The 16432-nt window shown below is 45.9% G+C and overlaps 1 protein-coding gene across 5 annotated transcripts in view; it reads left to right on the top strand.

Annotated features, from left to right (window-relative positions):
- KIF13A (kinesin family member 13A) overlaps window positions 1-16432 on the top strand; it is a 205414-nt gene that overhangs the window by 144624 nt on the left and 44358 nt on the right. For all 5 annotated transcript variants that reach the window (XM_059179425.1, XM_059179428.1, XM_059179424.1 and 2 more), the window contains exons 12-17: window positions 1101-1211; window positions 2636-2770; window positions 4996-5126; window positions 9711-9797; window positions 9897-10063; window positions 16072-16285. In XM_059179425.1, coding sequence (XP_059035408.1) covers window positions 1101-1211; window positions 2636-2770; window positions 4996-5126; window positions 9711-9797; window positions 9897-10063; window positions 16072-16285 — 845 coding nt within the window. The remainder of the gene's footprint in view (window positions 1-1100; window positions 1212-2635; window positions 2771-4995; window positions 5127-9710; window positions 9798-9896; window positions 10064-16071; window positions 16286-16432) is intronic.

Here is a 16432-nt window from a genome sequence, read left to right as displayed (position 1 = left end):
AGGTGTGGCGGTTCTTGAAATTCGTGTAGAGGTGAATGAGCTACTTCTTTCCTCTTGTCTTTGGAGCTGCTTTTCCACCGTGACCAGTAATCTAGGCCAGACGGCTAGAACCATGCTCCAGAAGAGGGGCCGCAGAAGGTTCACCGAGATAGAGTTTTTCCTGGGTGTCTCCATGACCCCAGCACTGTAAATGTCACTCTCAGCCACAGTTAGCTCTGTGAGACTCTGAAACAGCAGGGACCGTACACGTCATCGCCTCTTGGATTTGTTGTCCGAGTCTCCCATCTTTGCTGTTCGTGGGCTTATGCTTTGCAGAGGCTCCTCTTGCTGTAGGGTGTGGAAGCGTGTTGTTGGCAAGTACAGGCCCCAGAGTGTTTGAGCGGCACGTACGTACCTGTACCCGGACCCTTAGTTATTCTCACTGAGCTCACTCAGAGGGAGATTGCTGCCCTTTTGCCCAGAGGTCCTGTTTTCAAGGGAGTGATGACTACGCAACGTTTATTACCACCAATAAGAGGAATAGTTTTAAATGATTCAGAGGCAAATTTTAAAATGAATGAGAAGAATTCTTCTTCACCTTTCCTGGTAGGTTCTCTCTGGGATGTGTTGATCGGTGGTGTGTGTTGATCTCTGTCTCGCAGTTCCTCTTCCCTATGTTTCTATTTTGACGCCGAACATTAGCGTCTTTTAGGTCTTCAGATATGAAGGGCACCTGGCTGGCTCCGTTGGTAGATCAGGCGATTCTTAATCCCAGGGTTGTAAGTTCAAGCCCCATGTTGGGCATGGAGCCTACTTTAAGGAGAAAAAAAAAAAAAAGATCTTTAAATGTGAAATTTAAGTATGATGGATAAAATTACTCTGTAGTGATTTGTATCAGTTTAATTCAGGGCACGGGTTCCATTTTCTCCTTTAAAGAGTAGCAGTCCTTTATTCCTACACTTCTTTTAATTAATAAAGATCTAAAGCCCGCCCTGATGTCGTATGACTTAGTTGCTTCCAGTGGACTGTGGATAGCCACTTACGAAGGACAGTAAGGAATTGTTTTGTAAATAATGGTGGAAAAAATTAGAAAATCAGCTGTCTCTGGTTTCCTTCCCAAGGCTATGAAGGCCCCTGAACTGAAAGAGAAGCTCGAGGAGTCTGAAAAGCTGATCAAAGAGCTCACAGTGACTTGGGAAGAGAAGCTGAGGAAAACAGAAGAAATTGCACAGGTAGCTTGATAATTCTGGCCTAAAACCTTGTGACTTTTTTTTTTCATTTGCCGTCTTTGCTGTGTAGCCACTCATCATCCTCAAAAAGTCACCTAAGGACCTCTTTCTACTGAACGAGACCGCGAAGGTCGGGGTTAGAGGCTGACGTCGTCATCTTTCATTAACCGCCCCGGGGGCCACATGTTCGGCAGAAGTGCCGAGAGCACTGAGTCGGAGCAGACATGCTCTGCAGGGAACACTGAGCGTGTGTCCTGCTTCTCCATGTCGTGGTCTGGGATGACCTGGCACAGCATTCGACATCCCCGACTGGCAGAGAATTTATAACTTACAGCACATCATCGTTTTTTTTCATTGTATTTGATTCCTTGGGCTTGTGAGAAAATGCTACACAAACTTTACGTGAGATCCGATGTAAGGCAAGGACCAGTGCTGCACTGGTGTGTGTGTTTCATGAATCTACACGATGCCTTTTGTGACTGTTTCATCTCACAGACCACCGGGACTTACTGGACCATCTCAGTGAGGGAGCTTGAAAGCAGAAACCGGGACCTAGTCAGGCCTTCTCCTAGGTGTCATTCACATGCACACACACACACACACACACACACTCACTCACACCCTCCCCCCCAGCACACACCCCTGACTCCCTGTGTCTTGTCCATTGCTCTCTGCTGCTTCATCACCGCTGCAGATTCTATATTTAACATGTCTGTTTTTCATGGTCTGCCTCTTTCCACTAGAATTTAAGTTTTCACAAATGAAGGGACTTTGTTCGCTATTTTATTTCTAGTTCTAGATCAGTACCTAAGACTTAAATATCTCTTGGATGGATGGAAGGATGAATTCAAGGCCCTCTGCAGTCAGGAACCAACCGGCTCTTCCATCCGCGGCTCTTCCATGCCTTTTCCACATTGAGTAGGGTTCTCGGCACCTGGAATCCTGCAGTGTTCCCAGAATTTCTCCTGCGCCTTCCTGTGCCTTCTGTTAGAACAACCTCCTCCTGCCTTACTGCTGCCCCTTTTCTTCCTGTAAAATTCTTACACTGTAAGAAACATCTCAAATATATCCTTTTCTGAAGCCTTTCCTGGTCTCTGCACCCATCACTGTCTCCCTCCTGGAAGCCCTATAGTGCATTGATCCTCTCCAGTGTCCCTCTCCATTCTTCCTCTTCTGATTCAGGTATGTGGTCTTATCCCCTCCCCAGACTGTAAACCCCTTCTAGGGATGGTGGTGTCTGATTCCTCCACAGCACCCTGATAACACTGACTCAAGATGTCACACACTTAAGACATTCCGTAAACTTGGTTGGAATGTGTCATTTCTTTGGCATCGTCCCCAGAAACAGCGACTGAAACTTTCCATGGATACCTCTTCTGGCTAGAGCAACAAATAGAGTTCCCGGTTTTGTCTGTTTTTGTGCCCAGGAGAGACAACGACAACTCGAAAGTATGGGGATTTCCCTGGAGACATCGGGTATCAAGGTCGGGGATGACAAATGCTACTTAGTCAACCTGAACGCAGACCCTGCTCTCAACGAACTTCTGGTTTATTATTTAAAGGTAGGAAAGCATATAAATAGACACTCGCAGCCCTGATTCATTCTCGTACAGCTCCCATTAGAATCCGGGTGCTTGTACCCATGATTTTGCTCTGTGTGTCCAGCTCAGTGCCCGTTAAAAGAGGATGGGTAGTGTGGTCTGGTTGCCATTGAGAATGAAACCTCCCCTCTGGCGACCATCCGTTCGCTCTCTGTATTTATGGGTCCGTTTCTGCTTTTTCTTTGTTTTCTTGTCTTTTTTTGATTCCACATAAAGCAAAATCATATGGTGTTTATCTTTCTCTGTCAGACCACACTTTTGGAAATGCTGGCTTATTTTGTTAAGTGAGAAATAAGACATCTGTCTGAAGTCGGGCACCTGATGGACACTGATACAGGGCACCCCAAAAGAGATAGGGGATTTTTAGCATGAACACACATATACACATAGTTCCTGAGTTATGGTGGTATAGAAATATATGAATATATAGAATTTATGAATATATAGAAATATATGGGGCAGTATTTTTTTTTGTTATGTCTTTTTTTTTTTTTAATAAACGTATAATGTATTATTAGCCCCAGGGGTACAGGTCTGTGAATCACCAGGTTTACACACTTCACAGCACTCATCATGGCACACACCCTCCCCAAAGTCTGTAACCCCACCACCCTCTCCCGACCCCCCTCCCCTATGAGGCAGTATTTAAATAACTCTAAAGGATTGGAGACCTGGGAACTTGACGGCAGCTTATCTAACTGTCCACACACCTTAATCTCTAAATGCAGAGGTGTTACCCACTTGCTAAAAAATAAATAGGTACCTAGTTGAGGATTCTGATCTGCATGGAGTGACATAAAAACGCAATGGAAAATAAGCTAGAATTGAAGAGAAAAGCCTGTTTTCTGTTATCCTTTTTATTCTTCTTTTTTCCCAGAAACATAAATCTGGTGCAAATAGCCCCCGACTTGCTGAGAGTCCACTAATGAGAACTTAATGGAATTAAGTTCTCTTCATTTAGGACATGATTAAGGCATAAGGAATTGTGTCCATAATCCTAATTTTGAAAGATCAAGGGTTTCTGTTGAATAGGGAAATATTACTGTTGTGGTGACTCGATGATTTTTAGAGCAATAGAAAATACAAAGGGATGAGCTGTGGACCGCATCGTGGGAGTGACAAGTCCTCGTATGTCTGGGGTTTGAGGTACTTGAAATCCTGCTCATCTGCACATTCTGTGACCCACAAGCTACAGTGCTCTGTAATACTGGTATTCAGAACTCAACTACTTTCATCATTTAATTTTTTTTTTAAGGTTTTACTTAGAGAACATGAACAGGGGGAGGAGCAGAGACAGAGGGAGAAACAGACTCTCTGCTGAGCGAGGAGCCTAACACAGGGCTCAGTCCCAGGATCCTGAGATCCTGGCCTGAGCTGAAGGCAGACACTTAACTAAGCCACCCAGGTGCCCCACTTACATCATTTTAAAAGTTACATGTTTAAAAATATGATTTTCCATGAAACTACTGTTAGTAGTTCTTGAATTCATACAGCTGTTTTCAGAACATTTTCACTATCCACTCAGGTGGTCCTTGAAAGAATCCTACTAAAGTAGTTCAAGTTGCTGATACTGTCCTGGTTTTGGTGGGGGGCGGGGGAGGGAGACAGGCTCAGCCTGTGAAGTGGCTTGCCCATGGGCACATAAATAGTAAGCTGTCAGGTTAACATGGGATCTCAAGATAGTCTCCTGTCAAGTCCGATTTCCTGATACCGTAAAACCGTATCTAATCACGGTTGGTTGGTGGTGTTTTCTTCATAGTGTTTAAATATTTTTAAAATGCAGTGTATTGGGGCGCCTGGGTGGCTCAGTGGGTTAAGCCGCTGCCTTCGGCTCAGGTCGTGATCCCGGGGTCCTGGGATCGAGCCCCGCGTCGGGCTCTCTGCTCAGCGGGGAGCCTGCTTCCTCCTCTCTCTCTGCCTGCCTCTCTGCCTGCTTGTGATCTCTCTCTGTCAAATAAATAAATAAAATCTTTAAAAAAAAAAAAAAAAAAAAAAAAAAGTTTAAAATGCAGTGTATTAAGGTAAGCTTTGGCCCTGTAAAGCTCCAGATACCTGGCTCTGCCATCTGACTCATTTAATACTGTTATGCAGGTGCCGTTGGGTTCCTCAGATCGATGAACATAAATTTGCCTCGAGTTACTTGTAAGAGCAGGTTTTTTTCTCTTTCTTCCACTCTCCGTCACTAGGACCACACGAGGGTGGGTGCAGATACGTCCCAGGACATCCAGCTGTTTGGGATAGGAATCCAGGCCGAGCACTGTGAGATAGACATCGCACCTGACGGCGACGTTACTCTTACTCCGAAAGAAAATGCAAGGTAAGAGAAGTAAATGTCCGCCTCATGTATCTTGAGCCTGGCTTTCCGAAGGAGCGGACTGCCCCTTTCTGTCGGCTCAGTTATATCAGAGTTAAGAAGCCGCTGGGATCTTGGGGATATTCTTTCCTATTGCGGGGGGCAGCACTCGGAGCCCCAGCTTTGGGGTGTCTCATTGTGCCTGGACTGGCTGGGTTACCTTCGATGAGACACTTTTGTCTAAACTTCAGTTTCCTTATGTGAAACTCAGGGCTAAACATAGGCAAGACAGAAGTCACTTGGCTCGGTGCCTCACACACGCAAACACTGAATAAAGTTAGTCATTAACTCAGCGTCCAGCATTGTACATAAAGCAGTTATCACATAACTCCATTGTATGAGAAATTCCTAAACCAGGCTATAATATGTAAAAATTGGAGAATTAACAGGACAGTATATTTACTTTTGGATTTCTATTGAATACTGCCTTGAAGTGCTTTACAGTCAAGTATAAAGTTCATGTGAAGTCACATCACAATATTCATTAACACACAAACTTTGTGACCAGGATACTCATTTTTATGAGGGGAACTTTACATTCATTTCAAAGTATTCTATTATCCATATCAATTTCCAGGTGATGATAAACTGAGACTAACAATGATGCCCTACATGATTCATGAAAATTATTAGGTCTTGTGTTATAGTGATATAAGTGTTAAGATACCTAATGCTGAAATGATGCTATTGTTTAATTTTTACTTATTCCAAGTTCAAGTAGACTTCTGCCTTATGCTGTATTCCCCTATATTAGAAACTCTGGATATTTTTAATACCCTGGTTTTTAATCAACAAAATTGCATATATTTAAAGTGTACGGTATGACTGGATCATTCTCTCTTTTTAACACCATATCTAAAAATAACTTCTTTTTTTTTTTTTTTAAGATTTTCTTTATTTATTTGACAGAGATCACAAGTAGGCAGAGAGGCAGGCAGAGAGAGGAGGAAGCAGGCTCCCTGCTGAGCAGAGAGCCCGATGCGGGGCTTGATCCCAGGACCCTGAGATCATGACCTGAGCAGAAGGCAGAGGCTTTAACCCACTGAGCCACCCAGGTGCCCCTAAAAATAACTTTAATCGGCAAATTTCCTCATATCCAATTCCAATGCCACGTTTTTGTTCCTGCTCTTTGCCCTCCCTCATCCTGCCAAGTCTCCTCCTTTCCTCTCCCTGGGGTAGAAGTGCCTTCATTCAGGATTCTTCGCTACAGGCTCTGTGCTGGGAATGCCCAAGTGTAGGGACTGGAAGCCTGGTAGGGGAGAATGTACAGAAGCAACAATGATTATATGGGATGATAAGAGCTTCTTCCTGCAGATCTGATCACTGTGGAAATGTGTGGGGTTGCAGGACTGGAGGTAGGGAGCTCTGGTAAGATATTATTATGATACTGTCATGGGAACGCAGCAGGTGGCAGAAGAAGTGAAGAACAAAATGTATTTGAGAGTCAGCCAGCATTAGTGATGTGCTTGGGGACAGTAAACGAGAAAGTGAAGTCAGCAACGGTTACACGGTTCTGTCTTGGGAGACCACATAAACAGTGGCGATCCTAAGCCGAGAAAAGGAATTCTAGAGGAAGGACAGGCTTGGAGGTTGGTGGGTAATGAGTGGTAATGGATTCAGGTTGGAATCCTGTGGATTTGAGGTGTCCTTGGGGTATCAGTGGGATTGTTGGGGCTTCAGCCTGCCTGTGTGTCATATCTGCTGATAACTTTGCTTCCTGGAACCACGAGTGGTTCCACAGGTGGGCTCAGCTTCAGGAGTAGGTTCTCCATAGGAGTCTCATGGTCTGGGTGACGGGACATGAATTGTAGCAAACACATTCTGTACTTGCTTCTTGACAAGTACCCCAGGCATATGTCCACTTGGAAATTACTTTTTATGCTAATTTCTTGGCTTGGGTACATTACCAAAAGAGGCAGTTTCCATAAATTTTTCTTTATAGTAGTGTAATAAGAGCATACTATAAATGGCAAAGTGATGTTTATGTGTGTGTTCAGAAGTTCATGTGGGTGTGTGCACACGTGTGTATACTTGCATGCACACACCTCTAGAAGGTTCCCTTAAAGATACAGATGATCACAGAAATTAGTAATACATAAAAAGGCAAAGGTTATTATAGTCATTTCTCATTTGCTCTGGAATTGTCTTTAGTTTTATTCTACAATAATACTGCCCAGTAGAACTTTCTGAGATAACGGGAAGGTTCTGTGTCTGCGAAGACCGTTTCGGCAGCCACTGGTGAGGCAGTGCTCTTGGGTATCGAAATACAGCTAATGAAAATGAGGGACTGAATTTTTAAATTGTAATTCAGAGTTTAAAATAATAAAGGACACTGAGGGACACATTTCTCTTCTTCATACTGCTGTTCCTGGATATTAGATTATAGATTCATTAGATATGTCTGGATGTCTAGATACCCATCTCTCTATCTATACACTTAGATGTGTCATTTAGATACCTTCATAAACTAGGCAAATGTTTTCCTTGAAACATTCATTTCAAGTAATGAATGTTTGTTTTTTAGGTCGAAGAGGTAAGTATTAGTTTTCACCATCCTATTTGGAATTATAGAATAAATGAGTCCATAATTTCACATAGGTGGACACAGACCTTTGAAGCTTGAGTTAGCGTCGGGAGTCATTCTCATCGGCAAGAATAAAGGGAACGTGTTAGTTTAAGAGATAGACACCCAAGTTTATCGTGTTGTTGTGTGACAGATGAAAACCATTTGAGATGATGGTATTGTCAGGGGTTTTTTTAACCAACAAAAACACCTAGTCCCTAAACTTGAAATGTGACTATCACAGAGGGTTTATTTTTACGCGTGCGCTCTCCTTACTCTGTGAGTCTGAGCTGGAGAGTCCTATAAAGATTAGGAGCCAGATAATGGATTCTGTGAGAAAAGTAATGCATTGAACAACTAAAACTACAAAACTAATCACTATTTTTCTCCCTCAGACTTCACCTGACAGTTCTTTAGCAAATCAATCTTTAGTTAATTCTCTTCCTGATTGTTTTAATAGCAGCAAAATCTCTTTTATTAAATGAAGGAAACATTTATAAGAAGACTACAGTTGTCGGCACTAAAATTTCTGGAGGACCTTTCCTCTCCCCCTAAGAAAAGTCCCAGTGGCAGGGCTTTGACTGTGTTAAAGAATCCATTGACGAGATTGTCAGGAAATCCTGGGAGGTCTGTTAGAGTGAGTTATCCACAGCCGCTGGATTCCTGCCCCCTTGTAAATAGTAAGCTGTAGCGAAGCTGTGAGATGGGGAAGAGCTGGGGCTTCGGGATTTGCTTGAGACGATCGCAGGGCACGCCACCCACGGCATGGGACGTGCCGGAAAGCAGAGACTCGGGGTTGCTTCCCCCATCTCCAGTTGTTTGTCTTGTTTTTACAATTTGTTGGGTAGCTATTTGGGATTTAAACCTGGTCCTCTTTTCATGCTCTCCCTGTTTTTATCATGGAGAGCATCGGATGTAGGAAGTGGGAAGAAGAGTGTAACGAGCCCCCGTATATCCATCATCCAGCTTCGAAAGTGGACACTTCGCTGTCCCGGTTTTATTATACACCCTCCGCATCACCTCCCTCCCCTCTGAGTTATTTTAAAGCAAATTCCAGATACAACTTTATCCATAAATATCTTAGCTTGTATTTCTAAAAGACAAGTGTTCTTGAACTTTGCTTCTGTACCGTCACACCTGAAATAATTAAAATAATTCCTTACTGCTGTTCCTATGTTGAGCCAGTATTCAGATTTCCCCAGTGGTATCATAAATGTTCCTTTTCAGCTGTTTCTTGAAATCAGGATCAAATCAGATTCAACCATTGTCATTGGCTGTTGTGTCTCTTTTAGTCGCAGGTCCCCCTCCCTCTTTTCCTCCCCCACCCCTACTTTTCCTTGCATTTATTTGGTGACGATACCTTTCTGTTTCCCACACTCGCCATCTTGCTCACTGCATACCATGGCATCACGCACTGTCCTCCGCCACCTTCCGCAGTTCCTAAATTGGCATTTCGGTATAAAAGCTTGATCAGGTTCTGCCCAGATCTGGACAAGAGCATTCCGTAGGCATTCTCGTGTCTGTTTCCATCAGGAGGACGTCATGCCTCGTTGTCGTCTGTGAGTGCTATTGGGGGCCTTTGGTCATTATTGCTTAGATCATGTGCTTTGATAGTGCTTACAATTCTATTATTCCCTCTTTAGGAATTAGTAGAATACGTCTGTTTGGTGTTTTTTTGTTTTTTGTTTTTAAGATTTTACTTATTTATATGACAGAGAAAGAGAACTCACAGGTAGGCAGAGAGGCAGGCAGAGAGAGAAGGGGAAGCAGGCTCCCTGCTGAGCAGAGAGCCCCATGCCGGGCTCGATCCCAGGACCTTGAGATCGTGACCTGAGCTGAAGGCAGAGGCTTAACCCACTGAGCCACCCAGGCGCCCCAGTAGAATACAGCTGTCAAGAGAAACTTGCCCATTTCTCTCTTTGGCTCCTGGGGCCGGGTTGTATGCTCTCTCCCATGGAGCTGACTTGTCCCCCGTGTTCCATCAGGTCCTGTGTCAATGGCACCCTTGTCTGCAGCGCCACCCAGCTGTGGCACGGTGATCGGATCCTGTGGGGCAATAACCACTTCTTTAGGTAACATCTTTGTGTTCCCTCATATTTTCATGAACTTTTTCTTTCTGTTATCGGAGTATAAAACAAATCCATTTTCTCTAACGATGGAAAACCCCACAGAATTAACTTACCTAAGAGGAAGCGGCGAGATTGGTTGAAAGACTTTGAAAAGGAGACGGGCCCGCCGGAGCATGACCTGGACGCAGCCAGCGAAGCCTCGTCAGAGCCAGACTACAACTACGAATTTGCACAGATGGAAGTTATCATGAAAACCCTGAACAGCAATGGTAAGACCTCACCTCCGGGTCCTGGCGTCTTCGGCAGCTCCTATGTCTTCACGCAGTTCAGTCAGGGATACACTTGGGAAAGTAGAGATGTCGTTCTGAAATGAAGACACAAACCTTACTAATTTCCTTTTTTTTTTTTTTTTTAAACATTTTATTTATTTGTGTGACAGAGAGTATGAGTGGGGGGAGAGTGATGCAGAAGGAGCAGCAGGCTCCCCGCTGGGCAGGGACACTGGGCTCCATCCCAGGACCCCAGGATCGTGATCTGAGCTGAAGGCAGATGCTTAATGGACTGAGCCACATTGCTCATTTCTTACAGAGGCCATTGGGGAGGGGCTAATGAAAGTAGCCCAGGGCCTGGTCTACTCCCTCAATTATAATTAGGAAGTGGCTGGTCCCTGTTTTGAGATCTGTTGCTCCCAAGTCAGTTTTGGTAACATTTCTGCAGCCTTAGAGTACAGAAGGATCGTGGTGAAATTCCTTTTCCAATTTCCCATTACTGAGTTTGTCCCTTCTGAATCCTTCAGAACACAGAAATCCCCAGCAGAGTCTGAACCCAGGAATTTCAAATGGAATCTAATGGGGAGATAAAAGTCACGATATTTTGCTAAAAACTCAGTTGGAAATGATGCCACCAAAGCTTACTTAGTCAGTCCAGGTAGCTTTTACAAAAATAATCCTACAAAGAAGGTTTTTGTAGGCTCTTTGCTTGACTTGCACACCAGCCTGTCTTAGCTTTTTAAGGAAGAGATTTCCAAAGCATTATTTCTAGATTCCCTCTTTCCAGAAAGTTCTCAGTGTTTTGTATTGAAATTCTTCCCTCTATATCTAAAAGGTAAGCCTTTTTTCTTCATACACACTTATATGCATTGGTAAAATCCAGATCACACTGATGCCTGTTACAGAAGTCTACAGGTTCTCTTCCATTTCTTGGCTGTCAGCAGGACAGGAAAGTTCCTCTCCTCCCAAGCACAAGGCTGCATTTCTGGGACCAGAACTATCTGACAGGGAAGTAGAGTTGAGGCTACCTTCAGGAACACCTGAGAAAGTTTGTTTTTGGTCTTTGTTTTATCTCACTTTCCCAGTCAGGAGTCTTTGAATACCTAAGGATCCCTGCCTTGAACCTGTGAGGACCTCGGGAGCCTCTGCCTGACACGGCTCAGGGAGAGCATCTCGGTCTCCCAGCGGGGCTCTCCCCGGAGACACTGAACTTTTGCACTCTGTTTTGGGTCAGCCTATCTGAGAAGAATGTAAGGGTGGCTGGAAAACGTCAGTCCGATCTCCGGCATATCAAACTGGGGATTCCACTGTAGGAATAAAGACGCTGACCTTTTTATCTCTCTGGGTTTTTAGCCTCAAGGATCCCCTCTTCTTAGTTATAAAAAGGAGGTACGAAGAAAAGCCTAGGTGGAAAAACAGGTGTGATGTGTTTAATACGGAGAATATCGAACACCACCAGAAAAGAACGTCCATGAGCTTACAGGGGCAGGTTAGCCGCTGCGGCTTTGGACGCTGTACCACAGGCTGGGCACAGCTAGAAATCAGGCTGCGGTCCACCCTGCTAGTTGCTCCCCGCAGTTGGGAGGAATCAACCCCAAAAGACATTCCAAAGTGGTGTTCAGACATCAGAATCACATTAATGGGCCATTTTCCGACGTGCCTGAGCAGCAAGTCTCCTGTGAGTAATTTTTGGGAGACTTGAATGGATACAGGGTGTGACAGGAGGGTGTGGGCCCCAAGCCCCAGGTGCAGGAATGCGTGTTGGGAAGAACCTTCTCTCTTTACATGAGATTACAGAATTCTAGATGTTTTCTAACAGCAGAGTATCTAAGTGCCATCCGTTTAATCATCTTGTCATCCCACGCTACAGAGTCCTAATTTTATTGTCACTATGTTCTTATAATTTATATTAGAGCCCTGAATCACTGATGAGTATTAGTATGTGTTTGTTAATTCCTCCGGTCCTCTTAGCCAAATCAATTAATGAGTCACCGGTGGCCTGGCTCCTGGTATTAACGTGAGTTCCCATTTGTCCTCCAGATCAGGCCTTGCCCCTCCCCAGTGTTGATTCATCTATTTCAAAGTAGTGTTTCCCCCACACACACATGTTCCCCAATTCCCCGTGTTAAGTGGGGCTTCCCTCCGGTGTGCTCTGACTCAGTCCCCAAACCCCAGGGCAGGGCAGGGCAGGGCAGGGCAGGGCAGGGCCGGGCGGGGCGGGGCGCGGGTGGGGGGGTCGCTCCTGTTCATGGAATTCACCTCTGTCGCCAGGTGGCTTCCCGATCATCAGCCTGTCTGCCTGGTGGTCGTCCCCCTGGTGGTCCTATTTGAAGATCCTCTTCCCTCTCATGTGGTTTCAGACGAAGCTCCTCCACCAGCGCTGGGATAAAGGTTTTACCCATCAGCGTTAGCATGGCGGAGCTTGACTGCTTGTTAGCCGTGCTGCTGGCCGATGCTTGTGCTTCTGCCCTGGCAAATTCGGACTAACGCGACCAGGAACCTGACAGAAGCACTCTGTGCTCCTGATTGAGGCGTGCGCCCTTTTAAGTTGTGACCCCTGCCTCCCCGTGTCCCAGCTCCATTGCCTTCCCATTGGTTCAGCTCTGGACCCTGTCCTTCCCCTGGGCTGCCGCCAGCCCAGAATGTCACTGGCATTACTGCTCCTGATGCTGATGGCGGGGTGACCGTGGGGAGCTCAGCGGTGCAGGACTCTGTACTGGACATCATCGACTGACCTGCATCGTCCCAGAGATGAGGATGCTGTACTTTTCAAATCTCTAAATAAGGATCTAAAACCCAGTTTATTGGTATTAAGAGTAGAAGCCAACCTAGTTATCTGTGGACGGTAGTGTGTCCTTCCTGCAGACTGAGAAGGAGGCACTCGTGCGTTTTCGGAGAGTCCGCAGTAGCTGTAAAGGAAAGAGCAGTGGAGGGGCTGGTGAAGAGTCATTGAGTTCATTCCCTCTGGGATTAAGAGTTGTTTTTTGTTTTTCCCGAAGGATTTACTTCCCTTCAGTTTGGTGCATTGGGCACCTGGGTGTGAACGAAAACCGATGGTTTACCCCGTCAGTGCTCTTTTCCATTCTCCTGACAGATAAATAAGTTTGAACATGGTTACATGCCAGATAAAGAATAAACCAGCAAAGAGGAACATGCTATATGCCATAGTCAATGTGGTCCTTTCTCTCTTCCTAAAACACCTCCCGCTTTGGTGGCTTGGCCTTGGGCTCCAAGCTCACTGAGTTTTAAATCCCTTTGTTCAAGAGGAAGAAAATGATGAGGAGAAAAAGAAACTGTGGCCAAGTTTTGATGGTTGGTCGGCTGAGAATAGGCTGAAGTCTTTGGCTTCTGTCCTGGGCTACATCACAGAGTCAGGCTGAGCTGCTGAGTAGGACGATCTGTTTAAAAACATGCTGTGTAGTGATCCAGGCTTGACCCTGGCTACCTGAAAAGACAGCATCATCAGATAGTGTAAGAGAAAGACTTGTGTTGAAGTCAGAGGCGCAAAACAGGTAAGACAGAACAAAATCTTAGCTCCTGTATCTTGACTCGGGCTCTGTCCAGTGTGGTCTGTCCCTGGGCCCCGGGGCAGGGCTGACCGGTCTGTACAGTGGGAGGCTTTGGGGAGGGATGCTTTGAGCCGTTCCCTCGTCTGCATCTGCTTCTTGGTCTGTGGCCACTGACGAAGCCCCGTGATGTTACATCACAGCGTTAAGTCATGGCATCTGCCAAGGCAGTCGAAAGCAGCCCTGGCCACGTGGCCTCTGCATTGCATGGAAACTCGGGGTGCAGTCCTTTCAGCCATTTGGGATCGTGTGTGTTTCCACACACCGTGGACTAACAAGCAGGAACGAGAACTGAATGTCTTACCCGGTGGCTTTTAGCCAAAGTCTTAGAATATTAATTTTTATAAAACGGCATCTTCCCCAGTTTTCTGTCTCTGGAAGAGATTCATGAACGCTAAGGTAGGGCCCTTGAAAACCAGGCTCCGTGGAGGTATGAATGTTTGGTGAAGACCCTGTCCTCCTTTTTTTAAGGCTAGAGCCTAAAAGGGGAAAAGTACGTACTGTTTGAGACATGTGTATTTATAAAATTCTGAGACCGTTTTTTCTCCTCTAGCCCTTATATTTAAAATTTCTTCAGACCCCTTCACCATATTATTCATGGACTTTTCGCCAATTTACATGGCGAGGTCAGAAGTTGTAACGTTTCAGAGTACGCAGATGTCTTACTCTGCGGAAGAGGTCTTCCCTTGCCGTGGTCTGTGTTTAAGACTTTGGGATAGCTCTAGGAGTTCGCTTTCCATCAGATTTTCAGGTGGCGTATTTTAGGGACTCCCTTTCAGGACTCTGTGAAGAAAACTATTTCTGCTTTGAAAAAAATGCTGAATTTTATACCTGAAAAGAACAGTAATTTTTTTTTTAAATGTCTGCTTTTTAACAGAGTACTAATTCTGAGCAAAACACTGGAAACAAGAATACTTTATCAATTTGTTGGTAAATTTGATGTTCTGCCGCCAGGTAGTTAGGTCTGATCTGAGTGCAGAACCCTAGCTCTGTGATCTTAGGGCAGCATCTTTAAAAGGAATATACCCCCCATCAGGTGTGTTGCGAGGCTTTCATGAGGTGGTGCATGGGGAGGGCGCAGTGCCTCTTACCTGGGTGGAGGCCAGTGGCTGGTAGAATTCTTACTGCCCTGTGGTTGTCGTTTCTTATTAAAACGACTCACCTGTACTCTGTGTAGATATCCAGTGATTTTGTTTTGAGTTGCTTTCTACTGTTTGTTTAGTATAATTTAACCTTTTTTTTTTAAGCTAACATACTGTCTCTTTTACTGCTTACATAGAAGATTAGTGAATTTAAATGGTAAATTTAAATTTTAAATCTTAGATTAAATTTAAACATAATCGATAGATCGGGGCTTCTGGAAAAGTCGGTCAGGAACCATCATTGCACGATGGAAAAACTCGTCTTGTCCTCTCCGTTCCCCACTCTGTCCTGGAAATTAAGCTGAGAGTCTGTCTGTGAGAAGACAGCACGAATAGCAGTAGTTGAATAACACGCAAAGGTGTGAGCTCCAGGCCAGTCTGAGACCGTGCGTCTCCTGCCCGTCTCGTGCGCGTCAAGGAGATAGTTACTGGGATGCTGGTTTTCTTATTCACCGTCCAGATGTCTGGCGTATTGTTCCCCTGCAGTCTGCTCACTTGGAGATGTCGGTAACTTTCTCCTGTGGACGTGTGCTCAGTGCCTGCCTTCCCCACAGCATCCGGGGCTAATGTCCGGCCTCCGCAGTGACCCCTGCCTGTACCACAACCACTGACCGCGGTCTTGGCCCCTTTCAACAACCAATTCCTTGTTCACCATGTATGTAGCCCATCTCTGATCTGCAAAGGCAAATTAAAAGTCAAGAACAGCCTGTTGTTTTTGCAAGTGAATTCTTCCCCCCTCTCCTTTTCTCTCTTTTTCTTTTCTCCTTGCAAGTGAATTGCCCTCCCAGACACCAGCACCGGAGAAGTTGCCAAGCACGTGCTCCCCCGTGACAGAAACCCAGGAGTAATGAGATTTTTGGCTAAAATCAGAAATACAGACCCATCGCCATATACTAAAACTGGTGCTAGGTGGGGATCGAAATTGATTACCGTAAAAATGAAGTCTTGTGTGGCTCTGTGTTCGAAGCTCAGAAGTCCTGAAGTTCTTAGTGGGTCGGAGCCCAGCGCCTCTCCCGTGTGCTGGTAGTGAAGTACTGATCTGTCCAAACACGGGAGTGAGCTCATTGCAGTGAAGAAGCCTGTAGATGTCGGGAGTGTGTACGTGGAAGGTGTTCATCCGCAGTGTTAGCAGAAGGGCAGTGGGGAGGATTTGATCCGGCAGGGCCCCTGGGCCACGAGAAAGCATCTGGAGAGGCTAGATTGGGGAGCAGGGAGAGAATTCTCGCTGGAAGCAGCACCCGCAGGCCACCCTGTCGTAGCCATCACGGAACACACCTCGCCTTGTTTCTTGGCTCCCCAGACCCCGTGCAGAATGTGGTCCAGGTGCTGGAGAAGCAGTACCTGGAGGAGAAGCGGAGCGCTTTAGAGGAGCAGCGGCTCATGTACGAGCGGGAGCTGGAGCAGCTCCGCCAGCAGCTGTCCCCGGAGCGGCAGTCCCCGAGCAGCGGCCCCGACCGCCTGGCCTACAGCAGCCAGACGGCCCAGCAGAAGGTGACCCAGTGGGCGGAGGAGAGGTAAGCATGGGACCCCTGGGGACCCAGGGTCACGACTCGGGGCCTGGGGGCTCTGAGGGGGGCATGCTGAAGGGGGATCAACCTAGCAAGGGAAGAAGTCTTAGTCCCAGATGTGGGTCATTAGTGAGTACCTTTTCCTCTCCGAGC

This window comes from Mustela lutreola, chromosome 6 (assembly GCF_030435805.1).
Source record: "Mustela lutreola isolate mMusLut2 chromosome 6, mMusLut2.pri, whole genome shotgun sequence".
NCBI lineage: Eukaryota > Metazoa > Chordata > Mammalia > Carnivora > Mustelidae > Mustela > Mustela lutreola.
Note: the sequence above shows the minus strand (reverse complement) of the source record. Positions and strands in the feature narration are given on the sequence as shown.